General features: G+C 39.4%; 2 protein-coding genes across 3 annotated transcripts; one reads left to right on the top strand and one right to left on the bottom strand.

Moving 5' to 3' along the window:
* Positions 1-50: 50 nt before the first annotated feature.
* Positions 51-2,265, bottom strand: LOC133131648 (uncharacterized). 2 transcript variants are annotated; one of them, XM_061247038.1, is made up of 3 exons: positions 1,907-2,265; positions 1,420-1,608; positions 51-1,216 (listed from the first exon to the last, which is right to left on the bottom strand). In XM_061247038.1, the coding sequence occupies exons 2-3, from the start codon at positions 1,546-1,548 to the stop codon at positions 314-316; spliced, it is 1,032 nt and encodes a 343-aa protein (XP_061103022.1). In that variant the 5' UTR covers positions 1,549-1,608; positions 1,907-2,265; the 3' UTR covers positions 51-313. The 2 variants fall into 2 exon arrangements, with proteins under 2 accessions (XP_061103022.1, XP_061103023.1); XM_061247039.1 differs by having other exon boundaries at positions 1,929-2,265.
* A 1,002-nt stretch (positions 2,266-3,267) lies between these two features.
* Positions 3,268-7,276, top strand: LOC133130910 (protein phosphatase 1 regulatory subunit 3E-like). Its single transcript, XM_061245900.1, has one exon. The coding sequence runs from the start codon at positions 3,360-3,362 to the stop codon at positions 4,245-4,247; it is 888 nt and encodes a 295-aa protein (XP_061101884.1). The 5' UTR covers positions 3,268-3,359; the 3' UTR covers positions 4,248-7,276.
* The last annotated feature ends 7,306 nt before the right edge of the window (positions 7,277-14,582 follow it).

The raw sequence follows: 14,582 nt of genomic DNA, 5'->3' as shown, positions 1-14,582 counted from the left end.
TTACTTTTAAATGAAGAATCATGGTGCAAAGGTGTTTAACATTCAAGAAGTAATACTGCATAAGCATTTTTAATGAAACAAAAAGATTAAAACATCTATCCAGTACACCACATTTCTTATTTTATCAAGATACATGAAAAATACATCTATACCAAAAATCTGTCTGCCAAATTTATATTGTATACATACTGACAACTGATCTGAAGTTTAGAGCTGGTAGCAGGAGAGATGGGATCCGAGCATCGAGGAGCACAGGTAGGATTACTGACATGGAAAAGGCCCTGGAGGTAGCTGGAAGCTGCCAATCAGGGCTCTATGCATTAGAAATGGACACTATGCGATGAGACATTGCTTGTATTGGAACTCTGGTCCCCAACAGTATAGGTAGCTCATTCTCTGTTCGTCTCTGGTTATAGCCTTGGTTGTTCACGGCCGCCCGGATAGGACTTTCATTCTTGATTCTTCTACCCACAAAGTCTGCTGCACGTGACAGTGTGCCCTCAAATGAGTTTAATGAGGAGCATCTCTTGGGTAAGCTGGTGCTGACAGCAGACATTAGTCGTCTGCTGGGTGGAGACTGATAGCACTTGGCTGTAAGTGATCTGTGGCTATACTCAAGTATCTCAACACCTGCTGAGACACATTCTCTCTCAACATGTCCCTCCCCTGTTAAAGAGAGGCTATATGATCTGCCGACTGCTGTCAGACTGTCTGGTGAGCTTAGTGCGCAGGCTGCTGCACTTCTTAATCTGGCAGCCCTTGGATAACCAGAGCCCTTCACGGGTGGCAATATAGAGAACTTGTTGATAATTCCTTTTTCTTTTATTATAGGACACTGCATGGCAAATTTCATGTAAGTCAACATCGTTGAAGTGTCTGGAAGTCTTTTCAGTTTGGCCCTGCCTGTTACTTTGCAGGATTCATCTTGAATTGTTGTTGTTTTTTCATACTTGAAACTGTCCTGTTCTGCATCTGGACAGAAGTTTTCTGATGGGGAGATTTGGGGTGCTTCCAGGTGTTCTGTATCTTCAGCCAAACTGCATTTGGTTTCAGATGATTCAGAATTTGCACATTGGTCCACTTCAAGCTTCTGCACCAGATTTGCATCAATGCAGAGGAGACAATGGAATTCATGTTCTCCACTTTTGTCTGGCCTACATTTATTCTGCAACTGAAATAGGCAAGCCAATGGAGGACACTCATTCCAGCCCTTCACCTGTTAATACATGAAACAATCAATGAGGTATGAAACACTAAAAAGAACAGCCTAAAAAAGCTGTGTCGGCTACTTGAATAAGGTGTTAAGATCGATCATCTGTTGTAGACTTCTACGAACATCTTGGCCTACAGAATCGGTACGAACGTAAAATAAATGAAAACGATTTTTTTAAATATAAATACAGAATTGCCATTACTCACCACCTGTTCCCATGCCGATTGTACAGGCATTCCGCACTGAGAAATTTTCGCGAAGCTCTCCTCGCTGATGTTCAAAAGTGAATCGACATGACATCTGTCAGCCGTTCTGCAGTCTGTATCCTCCATCATTTCAGCACCAGCATCAGTCCGATTACTTTCTCTTGTAATAATATTCACTATGAGAAAAGCCTTTTAAAATAACAAAAAAAGTAATATTAAATGTATTATTATTATTATTATTATTATTATTATTATTATTATTATTATGTTATTCGTTGGTTTTGAAAAAATATGATAGCCTAATATCAAGAAATTCGAAGCTTAGCTTAACTTGCCGCTAATTAAGTAGCCAATCTCTGTCACACACACGAAAGCCTCTGCAAGTAGCCTTTAAAGTATTGTTTCTAGTAACTACTAAGTTAGCCAGTAACGTTAACGTTATTAGTTTAGCCTAGCTAACGCTTAGCTTATGAGAGAAACAACTTACCCCCGCGGGTGCAGATGCTTACTTTTTTATCGCATGTCAGTAGAAATGTTGTGGGTCCAGGTTTCTAACAAGAGGCTAAAATGTGTTCAATTAATTTCTTAGTCTAATATTTTAGGTAATGTCGCAGCTTGCACCCAGACAAGGATGCACTCATATCTTTCGCGGACTGAGGACGTAACCCCGTTGCCATGACAACCATACGGAACTACTGAAGCGCCTGAGTGCTGACGCTATGGAAAAAACAACGGGATTCGATGGGCGTGCCTGAAAGTGAAAACGTTAAAATATATTTCATTTTTGCAAGTGTGACTTGTAAAACAGTAATTTCCTTTTGCCTTTCGTTCATTATTTTGATGCCGAAGCTTATCGCATAGCTGTAGTCCGTAGCGTAATAGCATTGATAATAGATGCCTGCCATAAATAAAAAAACATATACCCTGTCCACCACCGACGTCAGTTCAGAGCTTCAGAGCAGTCAAGCAGCACAGGTCGAAATGGCCACCGGTAACTTTTTTTTACTAGACGATAACCAGTAGCAAGTTGCTTAATTTCCCAGCAAAAATATTTGTCACTTATCGGCAGCTTATTCTCGTATTAATGTTTTATTTTTCTTCCTAAGGCTAAATACTAGCATTACGTTTTTAAAGGGGCCAAGCGTTGTAGCTAATGCCTGTCTAACGTTAGCCTTATCTGTTCTTCCAAAACCTGTCTGATAGCTGGATCCTATTTGCTTAAGTTAGCCATATTTGGCTATTGTAAATTACAATTCATTATGATTGGTTCTTATGGGAATAGGTCTATTGTAGCATGTAAAAGGCTACCATACCTCCCATCTACTCTTCAAAACTGAGGGTAGTGTCGACTAATGCTATATTCGCACTCCACTAGAATTATTTGTGGATCTCCTGTGATTTTTATAATATCATATAATGTGTAAGAAACACTTTATAGCATTTGCCAATCAGATAATCGCAGCAGTTATTTTAAAACCACAGGATGTTATACGATTTTGGCAATTGTCCAGAATGGAGACGTAGGCGAGCAATTCTGCACGTATCACTTGTTTCAGATAGACTCGCTAGCGAACGTCAGGTGGTGTATCATATCGTGTTTTGCTAGCCATATTGCTTGTCCAAATGAACTGGGAACTCGATAGTAATTCACTGAGCTGAACTAGGCTTCTTGTAGACTAGTAGCCTAATTAAGGGATTCCGTATTACGTATCGGTCCGCAGGACTGACTGAAGTGTGGGGAACCTTTTTCGTGGTGCGTCAGCTGCACTCGCAACAGCTCCACGCAGATTGGTTTAGAAATCCGCAGTGTCACAGACGACCATATAATCTACCATGTGTTAGCCTAGACACCTGACGGCTTTCATCCATGAGTTTGAAAGCAACCTAATTTCGTAGGTTATTTTATTATATGGAAAGTGAAACTTCACACTTTTGTGGTAATGCTGCCTCCAAAGAATTGCCTCCCGAGAAACTACAGCTGTATGGCTGGGTTATTCGGTAGCCTGGCTGCGGCTAGCCAGAGGAAAGAAGATGGGGAAGAAGATACTGATGAAGATCATTGCGAACCTCTGGAGAATCATGTGGTGGCCGAAAGACCAAGAGGCAGGGAATGTTTTTTGAAACCTCCGCAAAGTCCGACCTTGCGAAGAAGATGCAAATCAGTACCGACTCCGACTGAGAGAGGCAAGCTTGAAATCGCAAGGAGACGGAGCCCGTCTAGTCAGAAAAAGGTCAGATTTGCCGATTCTTTGGGTCTGGAGCTTACCTCTGTCAAGCACTTTTGCGACGCCGACATGCCTGAGGTACCTCAGCGGGTGCTGGACAATTTCAATAAAGGAAATAATCTTCATCTAAATATCTTTGAAAAATTCCCAAGAATCCCTTCGCAGTCGATTTTCATGGAATCCCACTTTAGTAATCCTGGTCAATTACCAGGATTCCTCGAAAAAGTGAAGAGAATGAAAGTGTTGTTAGAATCTGTTGAAACGGACGAGTTCAGCCTGACGGGTTTGATCCGTGTGTTAAACTTGGCTTTCGAGAAGACGGTTATTTTGCGGTATTCTCTGAATAACTGGGAGACACATTTAGATATGATTGCGTCGCATGTCCCCGAATCAACCGACGGACTAACTGATAAATTCTCCTTCAAGGTCATAACCCCGATATTTCTTGAGACTGGAAACTCTCTGCAGTTTGCCATAAAGTACTGTGTAGCCGGTGAAGAGTTTTGGGATAATAATAACGGCAATAATTACAAAGTTGGACGCCACACATTTAAAATATCGCCTCCAAGGGAATGGGAGAATGGCTGGATCCACTTCATATAGCTTGCGTTTTTAAATGTAAAAATATATATTCATTTTTCATTTTGCTAAGACAGCTAGCCTACGGCGACCTTTTGCGTGTCATTTCATAAGTTATGTGCTAAGGCTATCATAGTATAAAATACAAAAGCAGGCTGATTCAAATTATATTTTGAGGGGCCATATCCTCGTGTTGGGGTAGCCTCCTATATTTTATATGTGCTATCGCGGGCTTCCCTGCTTTATACATGGATCGAATTTGTAACCTTGAGGTGGATAGCTTGTAGGCATAGCTGCACAAAATGTGAGATATGAAAGCAGTGCATTCACCTTTTCAGGGTTTTGTGTAAGCCTATGTCGGCCGTGCTCTCTTTGGCACGACCAGGGTCTTCTTACGGTAGCCTATTATGTAATGGGATACTACGTGCCACGGTTTAATTCAGTAATACACGCATTTATGTCATGCATTGCCTAGTTATCTTTATCCTACTAATTGTCCACAAAATTGAGGCCTACGTAACTTTTAAACGTGCAGGCTATATAGCATTGGATACTGTGCAATCTGTCTTTCTGATTCTCCAGTGAATCTGTCGGTGACCTTCTATCCGTCAATCTATCGATCAATTTAACTGACTTCATAACAGTTAACACATATGGGACACGTGTCCTGTGCAGCGGGCTGCAGTTAAGACTAGGCCTACAGCTCACTGTTAGAAAGGGACCACGTACAAATCACTTTTACTTGAGGGAGAAAATATTCTTAAATTCCCTGACAGGATAAAATTTATGAAGGTATTTTATTTAAATAAAGTTACTTAAGATATAAATATAGGCTGATGTTTTGTAGCTCCAGAATTAGACAAACGTAATTCTTACTGCCATTAGATATTGTCATGAATTTTGTCAGAAAGACATTGCCTTAAGTGTCCATGAAGCATTGAAGGCCTTACTCACAGAATGTTAAAAGGGTCAAAGTTTTGGGATCAAATTGAACTCCTCTGTTGGCATAGTGACTAGCCTACTGACATGGCTGCTGGAGCAGAATACAGTAAAAGTAGAACTGATATTAATACTGTGAAAGCATATATTTTTAATTATTTATCACAAGAAGAAAAATATATATTTGTTTGTCTTTAAGTTTACTCAGATGGATAGCCTACTCAAAGTGAATGAGGTTCTCGATATGATGGTAGTAGTGTCTGCTCTAATTTCCCAATAAAGGATATATTGTTGTCACAGGCTATAGGAATACTGGGTATTCATGATTGTGTATGGACAATATGATGGCCTGTTTACCCTGCCTTAAAGGTGTGTGAGATGGGTTACAGTATAAGGCTTGATTGGTAGAGTTACGTAGACATATGAAATGTGAAATAGCCATTGTGTTGTAAGGATGCAAAACTGCAAAACCTTTAGACAGATTTAGCCAAAATTATAACATAAGCCTAATAGTCAGGTAAAGCCGTGTTCTGAAAAATTATATATTTATTACGTTGGACATTTTACTTAAGGAAGTCTTGAATATAACAGGACCAGGAAATCTATATCCTCCATTTATTAACACTCATAACAGAATTGCAGTAGCCTATGTATCCATTATAATTGTTTTCTCTGCACACTATTATTTTAATTCCATGCATTGTTGCTCTTTAAAAATGTCTAAAATTCTGTTAGTATCAACGAGTGCTACTTTGATTACTGCAAAAGATATGGAAGACCTGAAGTTGATATGCCGTCGTAACTACTTCTGCTCAGTGACATTAGCCTCAGCAACGTGTTGATGGAAGATGGAGTATGATGGATCAAAAAGGCTTTTACATTGAAGGAAAGGTTGGAATTTTCTTATCACAGTACTCAGCTGTGGAACAATCTGGGTATTCAAGGTTAAGCAGATTCTGAGGCCTGTTCTTATGACCAGGCAAAAGTAGAATGTGCTCAATGATTGTGACTGTGGCCATAGTGGCAAAGCATTCAGGATTGCAGCCCTATACGATCCCAAGGACCGTAGTTTAGGGGTGTAAATGTCAGGCATCGGCACGATAGGATATGATTTTGATTCTTCAGGCAATGGTTTGATATTTGGCAATATCAAAAATGTAGCTACGACACAATCCAAAATGATCTGATATTACTTATACAATCAACATATGCACTCACTGGGCACTTTATTAGGTAGACCTGTACACCAGCTTGCTCATGCAAATAGTTAATCAGTCACAATCTTGTGGCAGCAACTAAATGTATAAAAGCAGGCAGACATGGTCAAGAGGTTCAACTGTTGTTCAGACCAAATGTCAGAATAGGGAAGAAATATGATCGAAGTGACTTTGATCGTGGAATAACTGTTGGTGCCAGACAGGGTGATTTGAATATCTCAGGAACTGCTGATCTCCTGGGATTTTCATGCACAACAGTCTCTAGAGTATGCAGAGACTGCAAAAAACACCCAGTGAGCACCAGTTCTGCGGGTAGAAAAGCATTGTTAATGAGAGAGGTCAGTGGAGAAGGGCCAGACTGGTCAAAGCTGACAGGAAGGTGACAGTAAGGCAAATAACCACACATTACAACAGTGGTATGCATGTGAAACCTCTTAAGTGGATAGGCTTCAGCTGCAGAAGTCAAAAAAAGAAGTCTAATAAATACCTAATAAAGTGCTCACTGAGTGTGATTGGGCTAATACAATCCTGTTACAATGTACACATACAGCCAAAATGAGGTTGAGAGTGCAAAAACTTATTGACGTCATGTTTAACAGAAGGAAAAACTTAAATGTGTTGAGTGCTGATGAGGAATTGTTATGCTGGAAACAAACAATGATGTTGGCAGTGTTCCTAGAGAGAAAATCGGCATAAGATTATGGACATTTAAATAAATATTTTGCTATGATTCATAATGATACGGATCAATGTTTGCACTTGTTTGCAATGCTTGTATTGATTGGGTTGGATTGTTACCCTTTGACACAATTCATCAATCCATCGTATCGTTAGACCCCGAGACCATATACAATATGCTCTGTATTTTTATACAATAAATGTAGTTTCAGTACAGTATTTGCTCAAGAATCTAAATTTTTCATTTGTTCACTCAGTATAGAATTAGATTGATTTAACAAGGTCCTTGTATCAGGAATTGTGCAACTAATGCGTATACTGTATGCTGTCTCTGTGAGTCTTCCTAATTAATGCACAGTGGTGACCATATCTGTAATTGCAACTTGGCCAATCTAAAACAACACATTTGTTTTTTTTCCAATAGCCGTTTTCACACATGCATCTTAACACATAGATGTTCCGGCAATTTCCAGTGTAGGTGTGATGTGTGAATAGGAGCATGAAACAATGATCCGTGTGAGACATTCCTCCGATTTGCCAGGTTGGGACCTAGTGATATTTACAAAAATCTTTCACCATGGCTCTGGTGTGAACAAAAATGTTCCCATATACGCCACATTCTTATGTAAGATCTGTTGGTTTGGGCACATTTAAAAAAAATAAATAGCCTACTTTACTGAATCTTCCCTCTCAACAGTCCTTGCACAAATATGAGACTTCGCACATCGAAGATATTGGAGCTGCACTGTGTGATTTTGTGAGGGAAATTTTAATTTCACATTTTAGGAATGGAATAAACACTGTAGCTGTCCTTGCTTAAACTTGTTCACATAAACAACCCCTTCTGTGTAAAACAAGTATAGAAAATAGGTCAAGTTGTAAAATGTCACTACAGATAAAGACTTGCTTTTCTATTATACTAAAATATCAATTTTCAGTGTCCTTTGTTCAATGTTTGTTCAGCCAAGGAAATGAATCCTATATTTTATATCCATAAATGAAATAGCCCTTTTCACTGATTCCTGGTCTCAATCAATGTGAGAATTGTTTTTGAATTGACTTTGGATGACACATTTTATATGGTGTCCTTCTTGCCACGCTTGACAAATGTCACTTTACTTTAGTACAAAAAAGTAATGTGAAAATTCATTACATTATATATTTAGAGGGGTTTTCAAAGCTGGTCCTTGGGACCTGGTGTGTTTGCTGTTTTTGTTCCAACCATAATTGCAACCTATATGGATTGACAAAAGCTTTTCATTGTTTTCAATTAGACACTATTGATATGAATCAAAAGATTTATTCTCTTGACGTCACAATATGAGAAATAGCCATTCATGCCCTGAAGATTATTAACATATCTAAGACTAAAACATTTTGATTAAATAATGCTTTCACTATGTTATGTGTTGGATGCCTGTAGAAAGACATTCCATTTAAATTGATTTTAATTAATTATGGACTGATATTATGTAGACTGATCCCATTGAATTATAAATGTGATCTTAATTTCTGAAAGTTTGGACCCCTGTTAACTAAACCATTTGTGGAAATGAGTTCAAAGACAAAGGTGGCAACAAGTGAAACATGCATCTTTGTTACTATAAGTTTACAGAAAAATGATGGAAGAACTTTTAACATATCTTCAGAAACATTCATGAATCAAGAGAGAAAACAGAAAAAGAAAAAACAGCAGATACAATGGTTCCCTAGGATTAAGTGGCACTGGTTTGGCATTCATTCATCACTGTTTAACTTGTGTCCAGTGACCGGTGTCTCACCAGGACTCAGATATGGCCTCCATCATTGTATCAATGAACTTAAGGCCAAAAGCTTTTTGTGATTTGAATCTGTTGAGGTTAAGTTGAGGTCAGTGTACCATTTGATCATTGCTAGGATGACCTGTCCTGAGATCTCTTCATTATCCTGGGATGACCACCAGGGTCTGGACCCTGTCCAAGGGTTTTGGCATAATGGATATAGCATGTGAGAACTGAAAAGAGATAGCACATTGAAATAATGTTGATTCCAGTCCTGAGAGTGTAAGTTACAAGATGTAATAGCACATAGGAGTTTGTCTTTTTGCACTGTGTAATATGAATGAAGGCTACCGATGTAATGTTGCCTGGTTCAAGAAAGATACTCCCAATTTGACACTGTTTCTGGTCACTTTTCAGTGAATGGCTAGATATTTTTATATTTTCATTTGCTGGTTAATTGAATATTTTGTACCGCAGACAGTCCCGTACCTTTGATGTGTTATATGTCAGGTTTATGTTTGTATGTCTTTTTTTTAAGCGTTTTGTGAACAAAATAATGAAACTAAGTTGTGTGGTTTTTTTCATCTATGCAAAACCTTTGTTAGAGTATAGTATGTCTCTGTCAGGTTATTAATGTATCCTCTCATCTGTCTTCCTGTCTGAATGTCAGAGTTTGTATCTGGGCTGTTTGCATGCACAGCTGAAGTACATGTAAATTATTTTTATGGTGACTTTGTAATGTAGCCAGTATTTTACTAACACAGTGGTAATAAATCCCTTTGCGTTGGACACCAAAGTATATTATGTTTCTGTGTTTATTAGATTTTAACAGTGTTCCCCCCTTAATTAATTGCTCAACACCCTTCATTGTGATTTCAACCCATGAGATTCTGACACTTGGGGGCAGGGGGACTGTCATTTAAAGTGGAAAGAAGTACACCACCTCCAAATGCAAGTGCTGCTGCTGAACACTGCAGCTGGAATAATAACTGGGCATGGGTTAGGGTTAGGCTGATCAGGGGGGATGGGGGTTGTAGTATATTATTTGCACACAGTAAATTCCACTGAATACTTATTTACATAGTATCTATCCTGTTCACTCCAAATGCGACCACTTTATGAATTAAGTAACTTGTACACCAGGTCCTTGATGCAAGTATCTAATCAACCAATTGTGTGGCAGCAACTCAATGCTTAAGTGCATGCAAGAAATGTAGTCATGGAGTGATTGTTGGTTGAGTATCTCGGAAACAGCTTTTCACACAACAGAGAACAGCAACTCTGTGGGCTTTAATGAGAGAGGAGAAGGGCCAGACTGGTTCAAACTTCGTTCAAGCTTTTCAACAGTGGTATGTAGAGGAGCATCTCTGAACACACAAAATGTTGAACCATGAAGTGGATAAAAAAATGTGTCTAAATAAATACCTAATAAAGTGACCATTGAGTGTACATTTACAGTTCCACATTTAGTATGTCAAGTCACAGTGACGCAATCCCCAGAATTTACATCCTATAGCGATTTGGTTAATTTGGATATTGCAACCTTGTGTAATATACGTCGTATCCGTCATCTCCTGACTGAGAAAGCCACCCAGCTCCTAGTCCAGGCGCTCGTCATTTCCCGCCTGGATTACTGCAACTCCCTCCTAGCCGGTCTCCCAGCGTGTGCCACCAAGCCCCTCCAGCTGGTCCAGAATGCTGCAGCCCGCCTGATCACCAGTCAGCCCAGGTCGGCTCATGTCACCCCGCTTCTCATTGGCCTCCACTGGCTTCCTATTGCCGCACGCATCCGTTTCATGGCCCTAGTGTTGGCATTTCAGGCTGCTAAGGGGACTGCCCCACCTTACATACAATCCTTGATCACTCCCTACTCCCCAGCTAGACCACTCCGGTCTGCCAGCTCTGGACGCCTTATGGTTCCTTCTCTACGTGCACCTGGTGGTCGAGCTGCACGTTCACACCTGTTTTCCGTTCTGGTTCCTCAGTGGTGGAATGACTTGCCTACCACTGTCAGAACAGCAGAATCCCTCCCCCTATTTCGACGCAGACTGAAAACCCACCTTTTCAAACTCTACCTTAGTCCTCCCTCCTGATTTCCCCTGCCCCTCCTTTCTGATATCCCTATCCTTGTCTAACCCCCCCCAAAAAAAAAAAAAAATTATAATAATATTTGCACTTATGATGACGCCTATGTTTAGAACAGCATTTCATGTGTATTTTGCTAGTTCTGGATGTGATGCTTTGACTTACGGTAGAACCTATGCACTTTGGATTAAAAGCGTCTGCCAAATGACAAAAATGTAAATGTAAAAATGTTGTAGCATTTTTTTAAATCTGGCCCTTCATGTTGCATTTTAAATGAAACCATGAGCCTTTTTAAAATTACAGAATGCAACCAGCGTCCATTTCTGCATTTCTTCCTTAACGTTAGGGGAGGTGCTGGGTAATTCAGGGGAGGCGCTGGGTAATTCAGGGGAGGCGTGGGAAACGTATAAATTGCTGTGGGAAACCCTGCTTCATACTGCTTCCTTTTTCCAGCACCCACACACTGCTTACCCTAGACTAGACTAGACTATTTTAAACATGCTGTTCTCCCTCAAGGGGATACACATACAAGTACACCACAGGACAGAGTGTCCTCATCAGTTGTCCACTGCTCCAAATGTTCATTTTAAACTACCTGATATACTGCAGTCAGTGAAAATAAATGCCTTACCACATCTCATGTTGTTGCCTTTAAAAAGTCATGCAATTTATATACAAAATAACCAAGTAATAAATGACCCCCTTACTGCCTTCTTTACATCAGTGCCTTCCCAATTAATGGAAAACTTTTTAATCTTAAAATTTATATTAATTTTCTTAATCCCAGACGATGACAGTCAGAAACAAAAATGATCAGTCCTCTAATGCTACTATCACTCGCATACAGAAGACAGAAGCACTTCACATTCTGCGATTGTGCTAAGTATGTTTTTTGTCATTCTGTCAACTGTGGCCGCCATTTCATGAGCACCTGAGGCGTGTTTCGGTGGAAATGGGAATGACTATCTGCCTGCTGCTCGCCTCAAATGGTGAGTGACGTTTTCCCCAATTGATTGGTTCTGTCTTTGCAGCCCTAGAGAGGATGAAAATAGGCCCTGGTTAATAGTGTTCTGCGCAGAGGACATTGACTAACATTAGGACTGGCATACTTTTCATGCAGTGTACATTTAGCAACAGCCTTTGTATTGTGCCCTAGCAGTAGTTTTTGAAATCTATAACGATCTTTGTGTTTTTTATTTTATGTATTTTTTAACATATACTTGAAGTGCAGTATATACACTCGCTGAGCAATTTCACATTTCTTCTCCATTCTGTATATTTAAATCTAATGGCAATTATGAGTAGTGAAAACTATTCTTTTTTAGCTAGAAAATTATTCAAAATCTTTGTCAAGCATATACAATATATTAGATATGGATCATGAAGTGAATATTTCTAACAATGTGACATCACTTACTGTGTGCCTAGCAACACTACCACAAATAAATGTGAACGTACATTAACAGCGTCCACCTTAACAAAAAGTCAGACTTCAGAAAAAAATGTGCTCCCTGGAGCAGGGTTAAATTGAAACCCTTTTTAGACAGAATCTCAGTGGATATGACTAAATTGCACCTCTACCAATGGGCTGTGGAGCCCTACTATTACAGGCAATCGTAGGTCAACCATGTTTGCCACCAGATAATAGTAGGGTTTGTTTCAAGTGCCCGGTTTCCATTCAAGAACAGTATTCCCAATATCTACATGCTTCAAATTATTTATATTGGCAAATAGTAGGTTAGATCTGAGTTCTGAAAACAGGGAGGGCTACACCCAGAAATTTACTGCATTTTGTTACACCTGGCATTCAGAGGAGAAAACTGTAAGCTATGTTTTACATAAAAAGAAAAGGAGAAGAAAATGTTTATGTAATGGGTTGAAAGTCTATTTTGGTAAACTGGGCAAGGATTTCGAGTCCATTAAAAAGGATCAGCCACGGTGAACATCCAACTGGCCCACCACCCTTGGGAATGAAATGCTGACAATTGCAACAACAATTACTTGTAATTACAATTATTTTCTTGTGCAATGTACAATTACTCCTCAGGAGCTTCTCTGCGGTGAGAAAGCACAGATCATGTGAGGCAAAATGAGCTACTGAGCTGCTGTGATTAACTTTGCTCATCAAATGTGAACCTCAACCGCATTGACAGTAAAGCCTTAGCTGTATTAGCTGCTGTTTCGGGTCCACAAGCCATACATTCCTGTTGGATCTCTCCGCTCCTCTCCACTCCTGTGAGACAGACAGATTGGCGTGCCCAAACCATAAGGTTTCCTATCCCCTTTATTGCTTTAATTAAATTAGTCTGCGGAACAGAGCCAAAGTAGACATATACTGCAGAGTCGGTCGTTCGGTCAGCAAAACCACTCTGTCGATCTGCATATCTTAAAAGTACAAACCAGAACATTTCAACATTGATTTGGGTTAAGGAACCATGCAGAAAATAAGTATATGTTTCCATTTATATTAATAACCTGGTGTAAAGTACAGTTTTCTATATAATATTTTACATTTTGATTCAATTGTAGATTTCCATCAGGAATTGCTGCATACAGAGATAAATAATTTAATAAAGCATAAAGCTTCTATGATATATAGCCTACCTGTCTTCCAAATGGGCTACCCATTATGTATATGTACATCATAGACCTTAAATAATTTATTTTGCCTTTTAGGGTGTGTGTTGATATCCACCACTAAATAATTTAGTTTGAGTGATCAAGCTTTAGGAGATTAGGTTCAAAACCACAGCATTATGAGGTGAATTGCCAACCTTGCAGCCTGTGGTCCCCTCCTAGCCCTACAGCACATGGACAACAGCTGCTTTGCTGTAAGAGATGACAGCTAGGCCAGAGCTTTGTTTGCTTTTTATATTTGTGCCATTTGTTTGTCATAATGTAGGTCCACCGGGGTTTCTCAAGATAATATCCAGAACAATCATACATAGTCATTCATTGCTGATACTTTGTGAGTCTGTGTTTTGTACAGTGCTGATGTACTGTAGAGTTCAGGTGTAATTTCTTTCATTGTGAAGGTTCACAGTGCTTTGCGTGTGAAAAACGGTTTGATAACAAATGTAACTACAAAAAAGGAAGATGTACAACCAGGTATAAGTAGTGCTTTCAACCTGAAAGTCAAGTTTCTAGTCCCCTCTACTCCAGAATATCTAGCTTACTGCTTGTTACAAACTGGAATCATTAGTTAGGTTGTGCACAACTCCTACCTGCAGGTAAAGTAGATGATGAGATAGGCAGTAGCAAACTGCTAATGACAAACTTTCAAACTCTGAAGCACCTAAATGGATGTTTTCATCCACCACATTCTGAAAGGTCTTTATCTATGCAAAGGATGACCACTTAATACTTAACTGCACATTTATAGTCATAATTCCACACAAGTGACTCTGCCTTTGCAGTTGGAATGCCAAGGGGCATAAGTATCCTAATAAGGTACTAATGCTTATCAGCGAACTATAAGTCAGTCTTACATGTTTCTGAAAACAGGGCTAGGCTGACAAGCTCTGTGCAAAAGTACAAGGAGTGCCAATAGGCCTAAGTGAAAAAAGTGTGCTTTTTAGTATTATCTAATATCTTTCATATTATAATGATAATGTGGCCTGACAGTTTTGTGTTTAATGTTTTATGTTGGGGGATGCGTGGTCTAAAGCAAGAAAATGCCC

Source organism: Conger conger, chromosome 6 (genome assembly GCF_963514075.1).
Source record: "Conger conger chromosome 6, fConCon1.1, whole genome shotgun sequence".
Taxonomy (NCBI): domain Eukaryota; kingdom Metazoa; phylum Chordata; class Actinopteri; order Anguilliformes; family Congridae; genus Conger; species Conger conger.
This window is presented reverse-complemented; position numbering and strand designations above follow the sequence as displayed.